At 40.3% G+C, this 13537-nt stretch overlaps 1 protein-coding gene across 2 annotated transcripts in view; it reads right to left on the bottom strand.

The window, feature by feature from the left end:
- Window positions 1–617: 617 nt before the first annotated feature.
- The window catches only part of chd1l (chromodomain helicase DNA binding protein 1-like), a 41449-nt gene continuing 28529 nt past the window's right edge, over window positions 618–13537 (bottom strand). For both annotated transcript variants that reach the window (XM_059028842.1, XM_059028844.1), the window contains 9 exons: window positions 12518–12681; window positions 11802–12016; window positions 11109–11207; window positions 10812–10882; window positions 9664–9778; window positions 4709–4817; window positions 3247–3436; window positions 1340–1423; window positions 618–875 (listed from right to left, as the gene is read on the bottom strand). In XM_059028842.1, the coding sequence (XP_058884825.1) occupies window positions 753–875; window positions 1340–1423; window positions 3247–3436; window positions 4709–4817; window positions 9664–9778; window positions 10812–10882; window positions 11109–11207; window positions 11802–12016; window positions 12518–12681 (1170 nt within the window). In that variant the 3' untranslated portion in view covers window positions 618–752. The remainder of the gene's footprint in view (window positions 876–1339; window positions 1424–3246; window positions 3437–4708; window positions 4818–9663; window positions 9779–10811; window positions 10883–11108; window positions 11208–11801; window positions 12017–12517; window positions 12682–13537) is intronic.

Below are 13537 nucleotides of genomic sequence, written 5' to 3'. Positions count from 1 at the left end.
TTCTCTCCTCTACCTCCACACCAGTTCTCCACTTACTGAAAACTCAACACTGTGTGTGTGAAAACTGACTCTATATATACAGCTGTGCTGGGATTCAATTACTAATTAATCATTCACTTGAATCCCAGCACGTGAACTGATTTGTGAACTCCCCGTGCTCACATACTATTACAATGTCTTTGTTTGGCAGCACGTACATATGTGAGAAACTATTCTCCACCATGAACATGAACAAGTCCAAATATAGGACCAAACTAACAGAGACAACTTGCTGCAATCATGAAAGTTTCAAGTGCACAGTCACTGAAACCAAATGTTAAAAAGCTCACAGAAATGAAGTGCTGCCAAGTGTCTGGCAAACACTGAAAAGAACATAAACAGACAATCAATGTAAAAAGTTTTTTGGTTAATTTTTGGGACTTTAATGACTCTGGGATGTTCACTGGCCCTGCAGAAGGTTGGTATAAAACAAGGGGAAATCCAACACCTTGATCATTATCACACATGTATGTCAATTAAGTAAAAAATACCAACCCTAAAACATTAGTGTTGAAGAAAGAGCTCCACCTTTGTGTAAAATGGCATTCTGTAGATCAATAAACAGTTTTATAAGAAAAGCTCCAGCAAGCAACTTCAACTTAGTTGATGTTTTTTTTTTTTTGGAAAGAAAAACATTTTATTAAACCACATTTGTAAGTGTTACAGGTACATTGCATGTTTTTAAAAATAGTTTTACAAAAACAAAGACTGTATCAATCGAAATCAATTTGATACTGAGCTGTGCTAACTTTCTTCTGGTTGGAGAAGCAGGCTTCTAACCACTTTTTTTGGACAACTGTAACTTGGGGGTTCCCTTGAAGAATGGTCTGCAGATCCTATATAAGAGGTAGAGAACTCGAATTAAAAATGATCATGTATAAGGTGGTGAAAAGGTGAGATACTGCAAGAGTGAGGATTAGGGGTAAAAGTCAGAGTGAACAAACAGTCGTCTTTTGAAGTTCAAAGCCAAAATCAAGATTTTCAGAAAGGAATTTAAGTAGCTGCAATTATTATTATTATTATTATTTACATTTACCTTACTAATATATTGTGCTCACAATCCTTCTGAGTGGTTCTGCTGCTCCAATATTATCATCATTTATTTCTCTACCTGGCTTTGAATGTGCTTTGACAAGCTCAAAGCTGCTCAGAGCCAGGTAAAGGCAAATTTTGAGAAAAATGATAACTCAAAATCCAAGCAAGAGAATCACTCACAAATACCATAACGTAGTCAGGGAAAAAAAAACATGAGATTGACAAATATCTAATTTCTCGATTAACACATAGCTAGTGAAGTCACCTGCATATGGACTGCGTTCTCCACCTCTGCAACAACATGGGTAGTTTCTGAACCCAAGACTGTGTCTTCAGTGCCATCATATGTGCTCTGCTGTTAAGGATGCCATTGGGAAGACACAAAGGCACTCCAGGTAAACATAAAAATGATTCAGAGATTGAATGCTGCAGCTATGTCTAGACAAGGCCCCAGTACAGCAGAATCCCTTCTCACACTGGTTTTAATGAGCAGGAGTCATTGCCTATGTCTGACAGACTGCTAGTGCCTCAACACCAGAAACAGATACAGAACAAGGCCCAGCAGAACAGTCACCTAGAAATCAGCAATGCAGGTCAATGCAGAGTGCAGTTCAAGGGACGTGGCCTGAACACTTCCATTCCTTCCACTCAGGGCTACCCATAGCAGCACTTGTTAACATACAGTATGCGGCACCTAAGGGAATTCACTTCTGATGTCAACTTGCTGGGTGCTGTATGTTTACACATACTGTGGCTTTCCTATACTAACTGATATAATGATACAAACCATGAATACCACCACATACTGTACAGAACATACTGAACGCTGGAGGCCAGGGCCCAATAAGAGGAATCTCTGCCAGGTCTTGTGTCTACCTGCTTTTCTAAAAGTTTTCATGACTGACAGGAGTACATTACTGCTGGTTTTAAACTTGCTGTCAGCATAGATGGTTTTTTTTCTTCTTTTTTTTTTTTATAAATTTAGTCGTCGCCAATTTTTTTTACCCCGGTTTTTCTCCCCAATTTAGCATGCCCAATTATTATCTGTATCCTCGGCTCACCGCTCGCAACCCCCCCGCCGACTCGGGAAATGGAGGCTGGAACACGCGTCCTCCGAAACATGCTCCTGCCAAGCCGTCATTTTTCGCACTGCAGATCCACAGCAATGCCACCAGACCTATAGTGACGGAGGACAACAAAGATCTGGCAGCTCCACTGCAGAACCACAGGCGCCCTATCGGCCACAGGGGTCGCTGATGCGAGGTGAGCCATGGATTCCCCTGCCGAACTAAGCCCTCCCAACCCGGGCAGCGCTCAGCCAATTGTGTGCCACCCCCTAGGAACTCCCGGTCATGGTCGGCTGTGACATAGCCTGGATTCAAACCTGCGATCTCCAGGCTATAGGGCACACCCTGCACTCTGCGTGGAGCGCCTTTACTGGATGCGCCACTCGGGAGCCCCCGTCAGCAGAGATGTTAACATTTCTTCTGTTAAAATATCTGTTTAGTCCAGCTCTCAGCATTATAAAACTGGAGACTGAATACTGGTCACCAGTTGAACTTCTTGCACTTGCATAAAATCCCCTTTCATGTTGTTGATTAATTTTTTTTTTTATTTTTTTTTACTTATTTCCTCTTTAAGCCATTCTTTAAGTACATTAACAGCCCATGCTATCGTTATTTTAGTGATTTTTTCAATCTTGAGTTTTCTTCTATTTAATTTAGCTGTTCCTCATCTACTGTTATGTGTCTACTCTTAACAGTTGCTGGTGCACTTATTTTATTTATTTATTTTTTTCAGGTGGACTGCTGTCTTCACTCAGCAAGTTAGTGTTGTACCAGTTATTTGTTTTCATCCCCAAATATTTTAAAGGAAATAGTTGGAATGCCACTCACTTTTGGCAGTGGTTTTGTAACTATTAACAAATGCAATGGCAGTTTGTCATGGAATTTAGAATGTAGTGGTGCGTAGTGATTTATTCAGTGTGAAGCAGCTCATTAGTATGCAAGCCATGGTATATGCTATATGCTATATATATGCACGGTCATGTGATGCTGTTTAACCAATCAGAGGTTGTTATTTTTCCAAGCTGTGTATATATATATATATATATATAGACACACACACACACACACAGTATAATGAATACAATTAAAAAACAAAAGGATATGTAATCAAGTAGCGAGCCAGATACTTTCTTTCCGAGGGGAGTAGGTTATAGAAGTACACATTGACCCCAGACATGAATTCGGCCAGGTGCTGTGACATGTGGCCTGACTGCTGGTCATCACTGCTCCCCAGCTTTCTGGAAGATGCTGTGGGCTGAGAAACAGATGAAGGAACCTTCTTGGAATAGTAATATCTGATTCACTGAGGTCAAGAATTATTTGATTAAAAAGACAGAAAAATAAAAAGTGAACAGCAAGCAATGGATTTCATGACTCTGGCAGTATGTCTAAATGCAAACTATATGGTTTTATTTTTACCTAAGGCAGCAGGTGGAAGGCATCTTGTTTAGTGTAGAGAATTTCTGAAAAGCTTTAAGGCATCACTATCAACACATTAGGTAGATTTATCAGGCTTTGTACTCAGACATGTTTTATTTTGTTAGCAGTATAATGCTGAAGGGTATTTTTCTGTGAAACAGATGCTTTTTGAGTATATCAGCATGTGTCTTTCTTCCAAGGGCACGCACATCTAATATTTCTTGTTAATTATTAATTAAAGTGGATATTTTTTTTGTTTGTTTGTTTTGTTAGCTTGCTTGTTTTTTATACTTTAAAAGGGCACTAAAACAAGCTCTTTGTCTCAGGGTTCTATCCATTGTCTCTGAGCGTTAATGAGCTAGGTAATCACATGACCAAATGACTCGGTGCTAAAGCGGTCCACAGGAATGTGTTTAATTTCTGTTTATCTTTGCTCATAATGCCCTGTATAACTGAATCTTAAAAATATATCATATATCTGAATCTTGTGACCCTGGTGTTGGTGTCACCGACTTGAAGTAAGCATGATATATGTTTTAAAAGAAACTTGGTGGACGTTATTTTTGTTGTTAAATTTACTATAGTACTCTGTATTTATCTATTGATTTGATCACTTCTTTGTAATTCTAGTGTACAACAAGATTAATATAATGCATTTGATACAGAGGACAAATACATTTTGAGTAGCCACCATAGCCACTTCAGGAAGTAACCCAACCAGAGATGCAGTGACAATACTGGGGCTCAGCAGTCAGAACAAGGATGCTGAGAAACAATTAATGCTGCAATAAAACAAATTACCAATTTATAGAAAAAGCACCATGTAAGAACTGTAGTATGTATGCAACAAATGTGGTAATATATTTTGTATTCAGTTCTTCAAAAGCGTAACGAAAAAAGGTTAAACAACTCTAATATGTTTTAATATGAGTGAGCAGCAGCCTTTGGTAGAATCCACTCATTTAATTTTAAACCGACCTGGGCTAGAAGTAAACATCTATCCTCCAGGATGCAGGGCCCTACCATCGAGGAGGCTGATTAAAGAAACTTAGTCTCAAGAATCGTTATCATGCTCTAATGACATTCCACTCAGCCCCCCAGCCCCCAGAATATAACACTTAATGGACACAGATAAGATCAAAAGATACATGTAAGTTGGGATATTCCTGGAAGCAAAGTACTTCCGGATGAGTCTTTCTGTCCCGTACCAGTTAAAACCTTTCGTTGCATGTCCTATTCGAGGGAGGTGGACACTAGCTAGAAAAGAACATAAGAACACAGCATTATATAGATCACAGAGACAGAATAGAAAGATAGTCACATCAGCAGCATAAACGTTTACAGTACATAGGCTATTTTAGATGGCCATCCTCCAAGGGTCATCCTCCCTATTTACTTCAATGGGGTTTCTGTGACAGTTTACAGTGAATTTATTTTCCTGTAACTCACTGAAGAGGCCCATCTATTATTTTTTATAATACATGGATACCGTTGTGATGCTAATATTAAAGAAGACAAGGTTCAGCAGTACAGTTCGTTTTTTAGTGCTGAACAGATGTTCTATGTCATTATCCGTTTCTCTGAGATACGAATGTACCAGCTTTACATTTTTTTTTTTTTTTTAATGTTTTCTCATTTTGTTGATCATTAATGAACATTTATGTACTGTGGGTGTTGTCGAGTGATTGAAAACGAGACATTTTTTGTTTGAATTGAAAGTGATGGTCTCGAGGAGTCAAATGGGTCAAAGTTCAAGTATATTTTCCTCTATAGGAATTATCACTTTTTGACGTCACTACTGTGGTATTATGCCTTTTTTTTTAGAATGGCTCAGGATGCAAATATAGCCTTCATCCATGTATTATATACACTACCGGTCAAAAGTTTTAGAACACCTCCATTTTTCCAGTTTTTATTGAAATTTAAGCAGTTTAATGTCTCAATGTACGCTGAAATTAAAGCATAGAACAAATAAACAATTGGAGATAAAAAATAAATCATGGAATCGTTTTGTTTAACAAAATTTAATCCAAATTTTTGACTCATCAAAGTAGCCACCTTTTGCAGATATAACAGCCGAACACACTCGTGGCATTCTTTCTACAATGGAAATCAAATATTGTTCGGAAAGTTCTTCCCAACACTGTTGCAGAAGTTCCCACAAATGTGTTGCACTTGTAGGTTGCTTTGTTTTCACCCTTCTGTCCAGTTCATCCCAAACCAGCTCGATGGGGTTTAAGTCTGGAGACTCTGCTGGCCATTCCATGATTTGAAGCCTACCGTCTTATTCTTTTCTTCTAAGGTAGTTCTGACATAGCCTGGAGGTATGTTTTGGGTCATTATCTTGCTGTAGGATGAACCCCTGACCAACTAGGCGTATCCCAGAGGGTATTGCATGGCGCTGCAAAATGCTGCGGTAGCAGTTTTGGTTCAGGGTGCCACTCACTCTGTGCAAGTCGCCGACTCTGGATCCAGCAAAAGAGCCCCAGACCATCACGCTTCCTCCTCCATGTTTGACAGTTGGTGTCACACACCGAGGAACCATCCTTTCGCCTACTCGACGGCGTACAAAAACCCTGCGTGATGAACCGAAGATTTCAAATTTTGATTCATCGGTGCATAAGACCTTCTTCCAGTCTTCAGTAGTCCACTGGTGGTGCTTCATGGCCCAGGCAAGCCTCTTTTTCTTATTTTGCCATCTTAGCAATGGCTTTCTTACTGCCACCCGACCTGTCAAACCTACAGCTTGAAGTCTTCTCTTCACAGTTGAAACTGAGACTTGCTTACTTCGACCAGTGTTAAGCTGTGCTTGAAGCTGTTGTCCTGTGAGCCGCCTGTCACGCAAGCTGTTGACTCAGAAACTTGTCTTCTGATTCTGTTGTGGCTTTGGGTCTGCCAGACCTCTTCCTGTCAGAGTTTCCTCCAGTTTCCAAGTGCCTTTTGATGGTGTAGGAAACTGTACTCACTGACACCTTGGCTTTCTTTGCAATTTCTCTAAAGGAAAGACCTACACTTTTAAGGGTTATAATGGTCTGTCTGTCTTCCTTTGTTAATTGCCTTTTTCTCGCCATTATGAGAGCAATATACTACCTCCTGCAGTACAATACTGTCCAAATAATGCTTAAGAGGGTGTAGTAACACAGTCTGTTCCAACACTGCTTTTATACAGACAGAGGGTTTGTAAGTAATCAACAAAAGTTGGGACATCTGTAGGAATTGTTAGCATCAGGCTTAATTTACTTCCATTGCTGCAGAACAGCTGTAAGTTGTTAACCCATTACTTGTTCCCTGAAAAAGGCCTTTTTGTATAACTCTGAAATGTACATTATTTTTCAGTTTTTGGTAACGTAAACTTTTTTTTTTAAACCTCTGGCAGTTTACCGCTTACCTTTGTACCATTTCAGGTTATTCACTGGACTTGAACTGCTTAAATTTCAATAAAAACTGGAAAAATGGGGGTGTTCTAAAACTTTTGACCAGTAGTGTGTGTATATATATATATATATATATATATATATATATATATATATATATATATATATATATATATATATAGATATAGATATATATACATATACATGGGGTACCATTTAGTGTTGACTTATCGAAGGTGTCGAGTTAACCACGAGTTATTCACTGCAGTTGAAAGAACTGCAGTGAATAAATCAATTACAATATACAGTACTGTACAAACTCGGTACAACTCATATAGTTCTATTGAAATAAGAATTAATAAAATAACTACAGCATTATTTTCACGAAAACAATCTCACCACAAACTGGACAAACTGTTGACTATACTTTTAGGTATTGGCTTGTACTGTCTAATTTGACGGCTTAAATAGCAAAAGTTAACAAATGTACATTATATAGAATTAACTCAGTGAACAAAAACAACAATAAACAACTTACAGTTTCACACAGAAATCAAACATTGTTGATTGTTTTGAATGCAAAAACACGTGCTTTGAAAGTTCTGCTGACAAGCTTGTTATCCAGAATAACCTGACTGAATGAAAAGCCAACTGAACGAGAACGTTTCGACATGTTGTACATATCTTTCTCATGGGAGCATGTGTTTGAATCAAAACATTGAAGGTTTTTGATGGCATGACAACGACTTATTGTTTATTTTCAAAACCATTATTTATTCATACATGGTGCAATGGTGTTCTATATATTGTAACATCATTTTTACTTCAAAAGTCACCTGCCTGCCATGAAATTAATCCCTTAATGTTAGGTGCTCAGCAGGAAAACTTCCTCTGCCTCCATACTGTACCTGTACAGACATGTTGGAATTGTATCTGCTCCAACAGAGAAAAGTACATCATATTTTATCAAGATTTCTATTATTTTTATTGTAATACCCAATCCCACCCCATGTCAACAGCAAACACATTAATATAATATGAATTACAGTGCCTTGCGAAAGTATTCGGCCCCCTTGAACTTTGCGACCTTTTGCCACATTTCAGGCTTCAAACATAAAGATATGAAACTGTAATTTTTTGTGAAGAATCAACAACAAGTGGGACACAATCATGAAGTGGAACGAAATTTATTGGATATTTCAAACTTTTTTAACAAATAAAAATCTGAAAAATTGGGCGTGCAAAATTATTCAGCCCCCTTAAGTTAATACTTTGTAGCGCCACCTTTTGCTGCGATTACAGCTGTAAGTCGCTTGGGGTATGTCTCTATCAGTTTTGCACATCGAGAGACTGAAATTTTTGCCCATTCCTCCTTGCAAAACAGCTCGAGCTCAGTGAGGTTGGATGGAGAGCATTTGTGAACAGCAGTTTTCAGTTCTTTCCACAGATTCTCGATTGGATTCAGGTCTGGACTTTGACTTGGCTTTGACTTTGACTCTAACACCTGGATATGTTTATTTGTGAACCATTCCATTGTAGATTTTGCTTTATGTTTTGGATCATTGTCTTGTTGGAAGACAAATCTCCGTCCCAGTCTCAGGTCTTTTGCAGACTCCATCAGGTTTTCTTCCAGAATGGTCCTGTATTTGGCTCCATCCATCTTCCCATCAATTTTAACCATCTTCCCTGTCCCTGCTGAAGAAAAGCAGGCCCAAACCATGATGCTGCCACCACCATGTTTGACAGTGGGGATGGTGTGTTCAGGGTGATGAGCTGTGTTGCGTTTACGCCAAACATAACGTTTTGCATTGTTGCCAAAAAGTTCGATTTTGGTTTCATCTGACCAGAGCACCTTCTTCCACATGTTTGGTGTGTCTCCCAGGTGGCTTGTGGCAAACTGTAAACGACACTTTTTATGGATATCTTTAAGAAATGGCTTTCTTCTTGCCACTCTTCCATAAAGGCCAGATTTGTGCAGTATACGACTGATTGTTGTCCTATGGACAGAGTCTCCCACCTCAGCTGTAGATCTCTGCAGTTCATCCAGAGTGATCATGGGCCTCTTGGCTGCATCTCTGATCAGTCTTCTCCTTGTATGAGCTGAAAGTTTAGAGGGACGGCCAGGTCTTGGTAGATTTGCAGTGGTCTGATACTCCTTCCATTTCAATATTATCGCTTGCACAGTGCTCCTTGGGATGTTTAAAGCTTGGGAAATCTTTTTGTATCCAAATCCAGCTTTAAACTTCTCCACAACAGTATCTCGGACCTGCCTGGTGTGTTCCTTGTTCTTCATGATGCTCTCTGCGCTTTAAACGGACCTCTGAGACTATCACAGTGCAGGTGCATTTATACGGAGACTTGATTACACACAGGTGGATTCTATTTATCATCATTAGTCATTTAGGTCAACATTGGATCATTCAGAGATCCTCACTGAACTTCTGGAGAGAGTTTGCTGCACTGAAAGTAAAGGGGCTGAATAATTTTGCACGCCCAATTTTTCAGTTTTTTATTTGTTAAAAAAGTTTGAAATATCCAATAAATTTCGTTCCACTTCATGATTGTGTCCCACTTGTTGTTGATTCTTCACAAAAAATTACAGTTTCATATCTTTATGTTTGAAGCCTGAAATGTGGCAAAAGGTCGCAAAGTTCAAGGGGGCCGAATTCTTTCGCAAGGCACTGTATGTCTGTCTAGATTTGTTTGGATTTCTGAATTCCAAACCTTACCTTTCTTTTTCTTGGCCACAGTAGAAATCTTTTTCAGCCCCTCTTCTAATGCCGGGAGCTTGATGCCAGATACATTGTTTGATCGATCTCTCTGCTGAGTCACTATCAAGGCCAACTACAAAAAAAATATATAAATAAAAACAGTACATGGGACTCATGAATACTGTTGCATACTGTGTCCTGACTCTGTTGTGACTCTTTGTTCAGAAGCTGCTTTTCAGTTCTAGTAATAGAGACTAGATCAGCCATTGTTTTTTATGGGTGAATTGCATGGTTTCAAATGATGTTGTGTCCTTAAATAAAAGGAATGTAGTTTATGGAGAGCAGCATTTATTTCACTCATGAGGATGGCCAGAAACAAGACCACGTCTGTAACACGGTCATACTCATTCATGGAATAACTGAACTTAATTCAACTTCTCTCTCTACCAAAACTATTTCCTTTAAGTAGCATTAATTCTCTCACTAGAGAATATGTGTTCCTTACATGGGTGTATTTACTGAAGAGAAAATACTTATTTCACTGTTTATTTTTCTGTCTCTGGGGCTCCCGAGTGGCGTATCCAGTAAAAGCACTCGCTAGAGTGCAGGATGCGCTCTATAGCCTGGATGTCGCGAGTTCGAATCCAGGCTATTCTACAGCCGACCGTGGACGGGAGCTTCCAGGGGGCGGCGCTCAATTGGACGAGCGTCGCCTGGGGGGAGGGAGGGTTAGGTCGGCCAGGGTGTCCTTGGCTCACCGCGCACCAGCGACCCCTGTAGTCTGGCCGGGCGCCTGCAGGCTTGCCTGTAAGCTGCCCAGAGCTGCGTTGTCCTCCGACGCTGTAGCTCTGAGGCGGCTGCACGGTGAGTCTGCAGAGTGTAAAGAAGCGGGCGGCTGATGGCACACGCTTCGTGGGACAGCGTGTGTTCATCTTTGCCCCTCCCGAGTCAGCGCAGGGGTGGTAGTGGTGAGCTGAGCCTAAAAATAATTGGGCATTTCAAATTGGGGAGAAAATAATAAAAAATAATTGGCAACGACAAAAAAAAAGAAAAAAAAATATTTTTCTGTCTCTCCATCTCTAACTATAGCAAGTTTTTCTGACTTTGCATTATTCTGTGGACACTGAATCTAAACCCTTTGCTCACCATATACCCTAAATACTCACCAGGTCTTGCCCATCATGTCTGGATTCTTTGTCATCAATTGGAAACATCAGCACATTTCCAAGTCCCAAGTCTATAGAGGTAAGAATGTTATTTGGTTACTGTCCTAAATGGACATGCACCATACACCTTTTAACATGCTCCAATAAACACAGCTTGCAAAAGAAGGAATGTTGACTAAACTAGCCTCCAATCCTGGTTTAATTTAATAATGTGCCGTACTTAACCTTAGATTCTCTTTTAGGGGTGGGGACTGTTAGATGATCACTAGGAACACATTAGCAATGATACTCTGTTACCTTTCATCTTTCCAGCCAGCTCATACTGTCTCCTTGGCTGGTCTGACCGGATCTCCAAAGCCATGAACAATCCTCCTCTCCCCCAGCGACCAGAGTCATCTGACAGATTAAGAAGATAGAAGAATAAATCACAAGCAGAATGAGAGAATGGCAACTGTCATCCATAACTCAAACACTACAATGTAGAATGTCCAAATGTGTTACCCTTCTGCAACAAACAGCTGAACAGTCAGTACAAGTCCTCCAATCCCACTGCCAAGTCATTCACCTCTTTGCACCCAGGAACTCCACAGCGGATGTCAGTGAACTATCAGCCCCTGCAGGGCAAAGACTGTCCCTGCAAGTGTCCGCTTCGAGCTCACCAGGTGCCTAGCCAGTTGGGTCCACTGTAGTGTGCCAAGGTAATGCAGTCTCCGTTCATTTTATCGCCCCAACCCACAGGAGTGTCAGAGCCAACATGACACTTCCCTGAGGCATCCCAGCTGACTGCCAACTTGGCACAGCCAGGACCCAAAACTTCACTCCAATGACTGCATGACCCTACAAACCACATGGTCGAACATAACCTGGTGAGAAATCCTGTACAGCAACTTACTTACTTATTTGAAGCGGTTTGGCTTAGTACATTTAAATATATTAATGATAACAAACAATGCATGTTCAAAGCCCCATAAAGAGATGCCCCTGCCATACCTACGCAGTGCACTATGATGGCATCCTCCCGGGCAGCCTGGGGGTGAGTGACGTCCCCCATGATGTAGTGTATGGCTGTGTGCTCTGAGTCAGTGGAGTCCAGGTCCACATGGACATCATCGCTCCCCTCATCCTCCGAGCCCCCCTTCTCCTCTTCACTGTCCTCTGAGGAGACACACAGGGAGTGGTACCCGCACGATTCCCACCACGCCAGCCTGAGTAAGCACACAAGACACAGGGAACACAGCTTCACTGGTTAAAACAGAACCTGTAAACAGACCAAGAACCACACTGTACAGCACAGGTTTGGGTGTTAATTTCAGCTAACACTACAAACCTGGATACAGGTCTAGGAAAGATAGCTCCACAGAACTGCAGACCACTCCAGAAGTGTAGGAAAAATAATTCCACTTAACATCACATCAGTATACTAATCAAATATACTGTGTCCATTTACATTTTTCTACATAAGAAACTGAGACTATTTAATTAGTTATCCTTAGGTAATTGAGTGCTGAAAGTGTTATTTTCTGAATATGCCCTGTGATAAATTTGCTGTTTATAGATTTCTATGTGTATCGGCATGATAGTGTCATGATAGCCTACTACTTTTAATCATCTTTGATTACTGCGTGCTGTGACAAAATGAGCTACAATACAGAGACATTTATTTTGTTATAATGGGACTATAAAGGATGAACCAACAGATTTCTCACTTTTTCTTGTGCTCGGCCTCCTTCCGTTGTTGTTTCTTGTCCTCCATCAGTTTTGCCCGCTTGGCCGCTGCCGCCTGTCTTTTTTGGCGCCTCTGTTGGAGCTCCTCTGGGCTCAGCACTCTCTTCCTGCTGGCTGTCACATCAAGGAGTCCGGTCAATAGAACCTGTGGAGAAAAACACAGTTCAAGAGGAAGGCCAAGCGTTGAAGCAAGCGGCTTATAATCCCACCTTTCCACCTTCACCAGAATCCGTCTGCAGGTCTTCAAAGGCGATGTTAAGTACGATCTACAAAGTACGCATTAGCAGATTAAAATACAGTGCACTCCGTTTATAAGAATCACTGATATAAGAATCACCCGCATATAGTGATCAAAACCACTGGGACAAAATCGTTCCTATACTAAAACCATGCTAAAATACTCTACTTGTAAGAATCCAGCAATCCGCTTATAAGAATAATTTTGCGACAAACTGACTACATGTAATACGGTACTGTATCAAGTGCAATAACCTGTACAGCCAATAAAATTGTTTTTGAATTTTAATCTAATCACATCTCGCGTAATTTGGCACGTACGCAGTGTGGATACAATGATGCAGGAAACACTGCATTGTTTGTAATCAGTGGGCGCCACTGCATTGTGCAGGTATTTTTTTTGTGTTCTCTTCATTCACTTTAATGGTACTTTTTTCAACATTCTAAAGCTCCCCATTGTTTAAAAACTCCCAGACTTCCAACATTCTATTTACTGTAAACGATGTAACTTTTGACACAAATCAGCTACTTTGACCACTTTCCCAACAAAGTTAGATGGTATGACATCTTCCTCTACTTCTCTGCTATTCAAATATGAAATCAAAACAGAAATAACATTTACCAATCAAGAGGTACACCTGTTTTAGTAACCGCACCAACTACATTTTCTGTGAACTTTTAGAAATAACTACTGTTTTGACCACTTTCCCAACAAGTTAGACAAAAAGTTAGTGTATGAAATTTTCCTCTACTTCTCTGCTATT

The sequence above is a fragment of the Acipenser ruthenus genome, chromosome 8, assembly GCF_902713425.1.
Source record: "Acipenser ruthenus chromosome 8, fAciRut3.2 maternal haplotype, whole genome shotgun sequence".
NCBI classification, from domain to species: Eukaryota; Metazoa; Chordata; class Actinopteri; order Acipenseriformes; family Acipenseridae; genus Acipenser; species Acipenser ruthenus.
The sequence above is the reverse complement of the archived record's forward strand: the minus strand, read 5'-3'. Positions and strand labels throughout refer to the sequence as shown.